The sequence below is a fragment of the Bactrocera latifrons genome, unplaced genomic scaffold (genome assembly GCF_001853355.1).
Source record: "Bactrocera latifrons isolate USDA-ARS-PBARC rearing strain unplaced genomic scaffold, ASM185335v1 scaffold_11, whole genome shotgun sequence".
In the NCBI taxonomy this organism is placed as follows: Eukaryota; Metazoa; Arthropoda; class Insecta; order Diptera; family Tephritidae; genus Bactrocera; species Bactrocera latifrons.
The window spans coordinates 481,044-492,139 of NW_017534519.1; the positions used below are offsets into that span (position 1 = coordinate 481,044).

General features: G+C 35.5%; 1 protein-coding gene across 1 annotated transcript in view; it reads left to right on the forward strand.

The window, feature by feature from the left end:
* The window catches only part of LOC108971960, a 144,545-nt gene extending 134,292 nt beyond the window's left edge, over positions 1-10,253 (forward strand). Inside the window, exons 15-17 of the mRNA XM_018938331.1 lie at positions 8,353-8,508; positions 8,652-8,923; positions 9,121-10,253. Of these exons, the coding sequence (XP_018793876.1) occupies positions 8,353-8,508; positions 8,652-8,923; positions 9,121-9,882 (1,190 nt within the window). The 3' untranslated portion in view covers positions 9,883-10,253. The remainder of the gene's footprint in view (positions 1-8,352; positions 8,509-8,651; positions 8,924-9,120) is intronic.
* Positions 10,254-11,096: the final 843 nt, after the last annotated feature.

Here is an 11,096-nt window from a genome sequence, read left to right on the forward strand (position 1 = left end):
ACTTTGATCTGTACAGAATGCTTTATTTCCAATTTACAAACTTTTTTGCAAAACTTTTCGAGCTACCGCTATTTGCAAATGCATTTCAGCTTGTATCGCTTATCAAAGTACACAAACTTATCATAAGTAGAGTGTGTTCAAGGATTGTTCGAACTGCCTGAGTTGATATCGATGTGCGTATTTTGCTTCACTTTGTTTATTGAACGCATTACGTATGCCCATAAATCAGAGTGTTAGCAGCGAACGTACGCACGTTCATCACTAACACATACACATACATGTTTGTACGTRTAGTACAGTACAAGTCCAAGCGAGCCATTAGCAATGTTCATAAACCATTTTAGATGTATCGGTATTGAAGGCAAGAAACCGAATTTTYATTTAGTTCTACCCATATACATATATGTTTGTACATAAGTATGGGTTTGCCATAGGTACATATGTATATACATTAATTCATAATTCCCTATTATTTTCTCCAATATTACTTACCAACTTTCCTTCTTTACTGCCTCGCCTCACTGCTCATGATTTTTATTTATTTGAGTTTCATTGCTGAACTGAAACTTCATTACCCTTCCATTATAAATAACAAAGCCCAATAGATTAATTTATTTACTTTCCTATTTATGTTTCGACTTGGGAAATATTATCTTCGTTATTATAGGCTACGATTATGATATAGGAATACAGATAAATCCAAAACATAACTACATAATGTCCGCACACACACCTTGTAAGAAATTCTGAAATAAGTTAAAAGACACACCTACTGTTCAAGTCTCCTTCCTATAATTTAACGCCAAACCCCATAAAGTTGAGATTTGAGTTTTGGAAAGCGATTTTCTATATCTGCAATAAAGGCAAAACATGATGACTGATATTTAGAATAAGRGTAACAGAAATAATTAAACTAGATTGTAATTACTACATTTCCCTGCAGGGTTCATATCCAAACCTTTAAGTAAATGGATCAATATTAGGCAACCTGATGGGTAAATATAGAAAGACAGCGGAGCAGAATATGTGTGAAATGTTTATTATGAACAATTTTGAAGGTATAGTATGTGTCGATATGTGTACTATATGCATTCTGTACATATGTACATGTATGTGTGTTGCAAATGTTGTTGTCGTAGGTGCCATTAATTAGGTGCGATGTACGAATATGTATGTCCAAGTATCAAAGGTCATATTACGACTGATGACAAAGCATGACTATTATATATATTTATGTATTACCGAAAATGCAAATCAATGCATAACAGTGATTTTGAATGTTCTACGCAAAATGTAGAAAATTAACAATCATGTGTCTAGAACTCTAGGTTGTGGCTTAGATTGAGTTATTAGCACAAATATGTGCTTGTGGGTATCTCTGAACGGATAAATATTAATAATATACCGAAAACCTCTAATTGTGATTAAAACAGCGTAATCGGTCTATTCATTCATTACCTGTAATCATACGCCTCTCATTCTAGGTAGCTGTTTACAGAACTTCCAACTGCTGTATAATCTAAGTGACTGCTCGCTTAAATCGACTGCTCGTTATCAAAAATCTAACCATAAATTTAAAATAAATTTTCTCATTTCATTACTGTTGCATTTCAGACTCTGTTAATATGCGTATTATTTAGCACAAATGCTTTGTCATCGATAGCCATCTTCATTTTGTAATGAAAGATTTTGCGTTCGATATTGGATTGAAAAGGACACAGTGCACATAATAATATTTTAATTTTCGCTTATCTACGCAACAGCAACATAAAGCAGATTATCACACCTGTTCGTGCACATTGTTGTGGGAATTGCCTCGGCATAACGAAGCACAACGCCACAAATTGAAATTATATACAATGAAATCGTCTTTTGCAAATACATACCTACATACAYACATAAGGGAATGTACTCTAAGTCGTTTGTGTGTGTAAATATGTACCGTTAGAATTTGTACGAATGTGTTTTCGTTTTATCGGCAATTTAATGTTTTGCGAATGTGCTGTTTAACTTAACAGACACTGACTCCTTGGAGATAYGTTATCTTTCAGGTTGGCAGAAGCGATGTGAAATACGCAAAAGCTTTAAAAACAAAAGTAGGTCTTGCAGGGAAAATAGCTCATCAATATGAAATTAAGTTCCCCTCCCAGAGCAAGTTAGTATATTTCTTAGGATATTCTCATGTTTGGGAACTAGAATATTTGCATGCCACGCAGTGGTCCTTTGTAAGAGCCTTTTACTACTTTTCGATTTATAGGAAGTTGCCGCATCTGAAGTCATACCCAATTTCATTGCCTCTACAATTCAAACTACATCTATTAGATTGTCTATATCGCTATTTTTAATTAAATTCATCAATAAAAATCAATCATTGTTTTGAATTTGTAATATGTTCGATAATTTGTTCTGAATTTTCGTCACTTGCTTTTATGTTTTGTTTGTAGCACCATCCATCGAGTCCTTTTGCGTTTCAATTTCGGTTGTCGTTCACACCTTGGTGTGCCAGTACAATAAGTGAGAGGAAAAATATCTGTGGTAAAACTCGGTAAAGTCCAGTTTTGTGGGTTTGTTCTTATTTGTTATTAAGCGCATATTCTAACTGAGTAATTGAGTAAAGAAACTTGTTTTTGAGAAATTTGCGCACGAATTCAAGAACAATAGAAATTCCATCGATAWTCTGCAAAGAAAGAGCTTGAAAACTTTCGGTTTTTGCTCGATAACTTCGATTAAGTGTGTGTGCACATACTCATCTGTTTACTACATGGCTCCAGCCAATACATCTAAGCAGCACACGACATTGCCACATATTAAAAAATGTATTTGACAAATAAAATCGAGTACAAGTGCACACATCTTTCGGMTTTTAGGTTGTCTTTGCGAGCATGTTTTTGCTTGACAATCGCATGATTGTAAGAGTTAATCCACCTATTGAATATTTGTATCGATGTAATGTGGAGAAACTTACAATTCAAAGAGCACATTACCTTCAACGCAGCCACAATTTTATTTATTCTACCTTAATCTTTACATTGTACGAAATTTATACGCAAATATTTGAGCACATAAATGTATCCAAAGAGGTAAAAGCATCTGCAAATACGCCAGCACACATACACCCGTGTGAATGTATATGTGCGTGTGTGTGTGTGTGTGTTTGTGAATGAAACCGATATTCCCAATACATTGAAGTAATCTACTTTTTCATCATTTTGTAACGTTTTATATCTCAAGCGGGAGCATTAAATCGAGTTAAGCTTATAAGAAGCCGCCAGTGCACATTCRCTCCAACACMCGCATGCAAATGCCCGTGTGTGKCYGTGTGTGTGTGCGCGTACACCTGTCTTGGCACATTCGCGTTAGTGTTTGGAAAATTACCTGCCAGAGCGAAGCAATATATTCAGAGMCGAAAAAGGCTCACACACACATCMGCTTGGCATGCATATGTGGCATGGACCATGTGCGCCACACCAATGTGCACTTGTGTGTTTACATCTGGGAGCACACATTGACGCAAATATTTGCACAAGTGCGAAAATTTCATTACAACTTATACTTTTTATTTAAATTAAATTTGGTATTTTAGTGCTTGGCTGACTGGCTGTTTYGCAGATAACTGGCGTATGTTTTCTCATGGATGGATATACGTATATGGGATGCTCGGATTGGCCAACAAGCTGGCGCATTGTATTTGGTTGATTGTATTGTCTGCTCCGACCTAAAAACCTTTAGATTTTGTGCTGCTGGAGTTCCTATTTGAAGTGCTCAGCTCTGGCTGAAGGCAGGTGTTGTTCGGTGCGGCAGAACCAAARAGGCAGATGCGCACTTTTCGCTGGCTAGAAAATATCCCGCGTAGATTTCACACGCCTTTAATCAGTTTCCAGATGCTTAAGGGCGGCTAATATATATACATACTCTCCGAAGTTTGACATATGTCTCCTTAAATTAATAAATTATTGTAAAATCTTGATTTTTTTCGCGACTAGAAAATTAGACCTTTTTATTACAGATATGGAAAGTTTCTCACTGATATCTAGACCAGTCCTAAAAAGGGAATAAAATAATAAGTAGTGGATTGAAGGTTTGGAAAAATATGAGAATATAACGACAGTTAAAGGAAAACCATGTGGTTTGAACGCTACTAAGATCGGAAAGTGGAAGATCGGAGGTTACTGAGTTTTTAAGACAAAAGGAAAAAAAACCAAAACAAAAAAACGGGTTATTCCGATTTCTGTAATAATTAAGTAGCAAACTTGTAGGTTACAAAAAGGTATACAACTTTTGTGTTAACATTTTTRTAATATAACTTCATAATGTCCATATGTGAAAAATTCAAATAATCGAGTTTCAGCTTTTTTACTACTATCTTTAACAAAAACAAAAATCCATCTTGAAATTAGGTGTAACTTTATTTTTTTTAGACCAAGTACAGTGTATTTTTTTTTATAAAAATTCAAATAAAATTTTCATTGAAATTTTTGTATTTTGATGGTGCTTGTTTTCTTAGAAAATACAAGACAAGTCCCTACGCTTTTATTTGTATATTCAAGGTCTTTTTGATTTTATTTATTTAGTTATTTAATTCCATGAACATTTTTATTTTAATTAGAATTCTAAAATAATAAATTACAATAGATAACTTAGCTAAAAAACAGAATTATGGGTGCTAATGAAYGAAGCCCTATAGTGAAAAAAATCAAGTAGACCTTGCTCCATTAGTTACATTGCAAAAAGGCAGAGAACRGACCGCCGAGTTTAAAGAGATTGAAGATGTAATAACAATAAACGAGATGTATACTTATGTATGATGGCATGAGGTCAACAAAYTTTAAGGAACGGAGGGCAAATTTGAGAAGAATCTCCTTTGAACGCGCTCAATCCTATCAATTGACGACACGAATGGAAGCATTTCGACGCAAAAGCCGAGGACAGTGGAAATAATTTAGATGTGATGCAGTTGATGTGATTAATGAAAGATAATCCATTGTCAAAGATTACCCCAATACCTTTGATGTCAGTTACGCATTTTAGGACGCAATTTGAAATATTGTAACTAGAGGGTAAGATACGACGTCCTCTCATATACCAGATTTGAGAACATTTATCTAAATTCAAAAAAAAAACTATCAATATCACATTGAAGTTTAATTACATCTTCGGAGTTTACAACGTCTATTGTGCAAATATGACTTAATCCACTCCAACAAGACAGAGTGAAACCTAAAGATACAAWTTTTTTAATTAGAATGTTACGTAAAACTTTGTCAAATGTTTTAAGGAAATCTCTGTAAACACATTCTACTTGAAATTCAGCGGAGAARGCAGATACGCAATAATCGCTAAAAMCCGCTGWATTTGACACAGTKKAGCGATCAGTGACAAACCCATGCTGATTGACGTCAATTCTTGATTTTGAAATATTAGAGAGTTTAGAAAAAGGCCTGTAATTGGAGACTAYAYCCTTTCTACCACCTTTAAAGATAGGGGTAATGAATGTAAATTTCCAGTCTGGAATAAAACTRTCAAGGCAGGCCATTTTTTATAGGTGCAGGCACAGCCCATCCAGCTCCAATTTGAAAGAAGAATATCACAAATTGACTTGATATTATCATCCTGCGCTAGACACAGTGTGCCAAAATTATGGGAAAGAAAATTATTTGCAGAGAAAATAGAAGTAGTTCCGCCCTTAACGTGTACAAAATTTGATTTTTAATTATTTATTAAATCTCATTTATTACATATATATGTATATCAGATATAACAAATATTCAAATGTTGTTTCAGTGATATTACTTTCGATTTTATATCATTTTGTCTTCTCTGGTAAACTTATGAAAAGTGATGCTACATTATTTCGCACTTTTGGTGACGTTACGAACAATATTTAGTCACTAAAACTACTTTCAGTGGGAAGACTATCGCTCGATCAGCACTKTCGCTATTTTACGAGTGTTAAAGTAAATCAATAAACATATTCCGATAGCAAAGCAGCTAATAAATTCCACACAYGCTTATATAAGAGTTCACTTATCTATTTAAGTGAGCATATCTGCGAGATTTGCATGTTTGCGGCAAAAGTGTTTGCTCAGCAAATCGTCCCAAAACTTTCACCAAAAATGACACCKTGTCGCAATGAGAATGTGCGTGTGTTTATGGAAGCGTTTAATAGTCAATAACCGCTCCTTGTTTAAGCATATTTTTGTTTTAGCAKTCCAGTGCCCATAAAATACACTCATTGACACTTACACTTTTTATATAGCTATAAAAATACACATACATATATAATATTTATACAATACATATGTAAATATAATATRCCGATATAATATACCCGATTCTGTACTTATTATATATATTTGTATATTATTATATATTTCAATATATTCATAAATTTGATTTTAACTGCAGAATTTCAAAAATTCGAAAGCAATTCCTCTCAATTTCTCCATAAAGAAAGTTATAGCACATATGTAACTGTTTGAGTCTTGCAGTTAGTTACTGAAATTATAGCAATAGATAACTGACAGTTTTATTGCACTACTTTACTCTAACTAAAAATTTAATTAACGCTAAAATATTTAATGCGAATCTACAAATTACTCGCAAATATTATTAAAACTAATTTCGTGCGCAAAGCACTTATTGCACTTACTTGTGCTATTTAATTATTTATTAGCACAACTGAGCTCTCTGCATAATTCATTTCCAACTACATGCAAATAGTTAATTTTTCATTCGAAATTCAAACAAATTATTTACTCAGCAGTGCTGTGATAGATTTTCTTTGTATAAGAAGGCACATATACACCCACATGTGTTTAGCTACGCCTACTGACTCATTTGCATACGAGAACTTATGAGTTACGARCACTTATTAAAATTCATAAATTTTTTGTCGATTTTTATTTGTATATATGTATGTAYATATGTGCATCTATGAATATAKTGCAAATCATAAGGCACAATACACATATGTACATACAAACAAACATTTTAATTTATTGTCAGGATTAACGAATAAAAGATAAATTGCATAACACTGCAACCAAACACGGAATGGAGTTCAAAACTAATAAAGACTTCATATAGTGAAACAATTAGACTAGTTCTAGAAAATGAAAGTGCATGCTACATATATTATAATATGTACATATATATATGGTATGTATGTACGTAAGTTCAATGAATATTTTAAAAGAAGAATAATTCTCTTTTCTTGTGATTTCTATTAAATTTCTATGCCAATAGTATTTGTTGTTTTCGTCCTTCTTATTTATTGCCGAAAAAACATTCTTTCTCTCTCTCTCAAGGCTGAGGGGCGGTTCGCAGCAACAATGTGGCGCTGGTGTCGCTTGCCAGCAATATTTTCAATCAAAACTTGCTTTGCTTATTTTGCGTTCGAAAACCATTTAGCCGGGAGTTTTTTCATTTATCCAATTATCTTTTTGCGTTGCCTAGTTCAATGTTCTTCTTGTTTATAAACAACAACTCACAACTTAACGGGATTTGCAGGGATTGCCACATTAATGCAAACATTTTTCGGTGTTAGTTGTAGGCTGTTTGCATACAATTTGGCCTAAATGTTTACACTTGCTGATAATTCGGTGCGCAGAATAAAAAAATTGTGTAGTGAAACGCTTTGTGTTTACTCTCATAATTGGCTTAAATGTTTGACACTTAAAGCGCTACAAATACTCTAGGTGTTTTTGCAATTTTGTTTTTTAAAGTGAACTCAGATTACGATGGTAAAAGAAAACATATCAGCACCACAGCCCAATCGTTATTGCTTGTATTTAAATAAATGAAGAATCTGTAACTACTTACATATGTATGTATATTCGAGGATTTGTTTTTTTTCAAAATTTAATTGGCAATCTAAAGCTATTATGTTTTCCACATTTCTGGCTGTTTTTTATTCCATCACAAAAGAACTTCGACGGCTTTGCGGTCAAGAATGTATCAATCCAATTTCTATTGCTCTGTTCTGATGTGAACCTTTTTCCAGTGAAGCTGCTCTGCATTGATCAAAACGAATGATAATCAGAAGGAAAAGGATCTGAGAGCGAAATTTCCAACCACTGGTTTTCAACTAGTTTTTAATCGTTCTTGCAAAATTATTGCGTCGTGTAGAGACGAAAATATGGTGTGTTTTACTGCTGTTTGGCTGTTAGATACAATTTTTATGCTCTGACAACATGTTTCAACCTAACGGTTGTTATTATCCCCTTAAAGTAATCGTGTAAGACGTAGGGTTATATATATAGGTTATATACCTTGATGTTGAAACGAGATAAAATTAATAATAATTGAAAGTTTTTCACAGAATTTGTATAAAATATTCCTGTTTTATTTTAGACGGGCGAATGGCTTCCATACTACCGCTTGCGGCTCTACTCACTGGCACTCTGTTCACTGTCGGAGTCGCTGTGCTTTTCGTTGTGGTGATTGCTGTACGCAAGAGACGATGTCAGGGAGGACGTAACCTCTGCGACGACAAAGATAAGCATTTAGGTAAAATAACKTATTYCCAAAAATTAAAAAAAAAAGAAAGAAAACTCAAGACAGATCCACGCAACTTTAATATTCAAAATGTTTTTTGTTTTTTTACTTTTCGTGTCCTTTAACGATCAACTAACGGGTTTAACATATTTCAGGTATGGATGTGACTGTAACGGCGCCCCTTGAGACGGGTGCGGGTCACCAGCGTTTGGTAGTTGCGTACACGCTCAAGCAGGGCATCGAAAAACAACCGGATATTTTGAACGCTCAAAAGAGTGCCACCGGCAGCGATACATCCTCGCCGCTGGGCAGCAGACCTGGTGGGCTATACCTCGGCGGCAGCGGTGCGGCGAGCAGTAATTGCGGTGTTSCGGGGGGTAAATCAAACTTCACCACTACAGCCAGTACAAATGCAGTGACGGATTACGTAAGTACATTCCACAAATACCAATCGCTAATATAATGAGGATTTGTTCCAAGAAACTAGATTTATACACCACACAGTAGCACAGTTTCATCAAAAACACAAAACATATTGATTCGCTGATCTTAGCGAACAAAAAAGTTGAATCAAATTGTCTATTAAACATTGCCACTAATTTCATTTTATGTTTGAACCTCTAGGATGCCTCCACCATCGGTTACAACGATCCCGCAAACTCAAGCGATCTTCTCAATAGCCCACCCTCACAGTCGAGCACGCTAAAACTGGGCACTGACCTCCGTAAAAACTATCAAAGTCCACAGCAACCACTGCTCTACGACGCATTACCGCTCAATCGACATGATATCTCACGATACGACCCGCTGGGTCTTAACTATGGCGGCAGCAATAGTACGCTCAACTCGGCGGGCAGCGCCGGCACCGCCACCAACAACATGAATAATGCACCTTCAAGTGGCGTCACACCGCAATCATTAATACAGAATAATCTCAGCAATGGGCACTACGTCAATCATCACACACTGCCTCATCCTTCTTCCGCAGCCACACACTCGAGCCTCCTTCATATGCAGCAACAACAGCAGCAGCAAMAGCCACAGCAACATCAATCAACACTGCCAGCTGATGAGCAACTATCCATCGCTGATTATCTCGCAGCGAGTAGCTTAATCGATTATAGTTTAAGTAAAGCGGCAACGGGCTTGCCACCCGGCATGTCGGTCGGCAGCGCGGTTGGCAGTGGGCACATGACGCTACCCAAAGGTCTCGGCATAGGTTCCTTACTGGGCGTCAGCGTCGGCGGCAACAGCAACGGAGCGTTGCTAACACAAAGCTCGCATCCAGCGAGCATTACACCAACAGCAACGATTACGCAGAAAACGAATGCAAATCGAAATCATATTATTACGGACACATTACCGGGTCCCGAGAGTTGTGTTTAAGTTATAGAGAATACATTATGATATACATACACATATGTAATATGTAAGACACCCATATTGTAAGACACCCCAAAATGCATACAAACACTTTGCGCTCTTGGAAATTAAGATATGTTCATATGTAGAAATAAAATGGAATGTTCGGAAGAATGCTATCAATGGCTTTGCAAAGCAAAAAAGACTGGAGCAATCTACAAATTGTTGAGAAGCTACACCCACATCCAAACCAAAGTGCATATATATCAACACAGGAGTGCACACGCAATAAAATATGTTGTAAAGTACGGTTCAATGGGTTCAATCTGTGGGCTTAAAAGCCTGCTACACTTGGGGTCCTCGGAAATAGAACAGGGTAGCTATTAGGAAAGTAGAAAGGGATAAAGGCCGGAGCTTTGTTTGCCTCAGTATTTTTTTTTTTTTTTTTTCTTTTACCAAATTTTCAACTTCCCTTTATTTTGGACGATTGTTGTCCAAAGCGATTATTGAAAGCGCAAAAACAGTCTCATTCAGATCGTCTCACAATTGCTATATTTTTCATAGTTGGTTAGATTTGGTTTGAATCTCCCATAGTACGGAGATGCTTTAATCAATGCCACAATAATCCAGAAAACACTGTCAACTACTACAAGAGCCATTAAGAACCCAAATCTCAACTTGTTGTGGCATTACATATCTAGGTTCATTACAAATTATCGACAGTTTTCGAGTGACTTTACCATTATTGATATTCTGCTATAAATAAAACACAAATTTAATTTTGTCTCGGTGCATTGACATCAGGATATAAGTACGAATGGAGTACAGTTTATTTTGGGCAACAATGGCACACTTTTGATTGTGATCTTACACTGTCGTGAAGCGTTTACGTCCGCGTAGCGTGCTTTGGGAAGTGGGCAGACAAAGTAATCGATAAGAACTAATATTCCAATAACTAATTTACCCAAAATCAAACCATTTGGGTATATTTGGCATCCTAAGAATTGTGGGTGTGCGTCTAGGCAGGGGTAGCAAAACTCGATGGGAATCGACTGAAAAGTGTGTGCAAACCAATGGGATATAAATTAGCGAAAATAAGTAGGCATAATGAGACAAAAATAGAAAATTGACAGTTGCTTGTATTGTAATTACTTTTAATTTAGTTACTAAGAGCTGTGTACATACATACATACATATAAATACATATATATATATATATACACATATATATATATAAA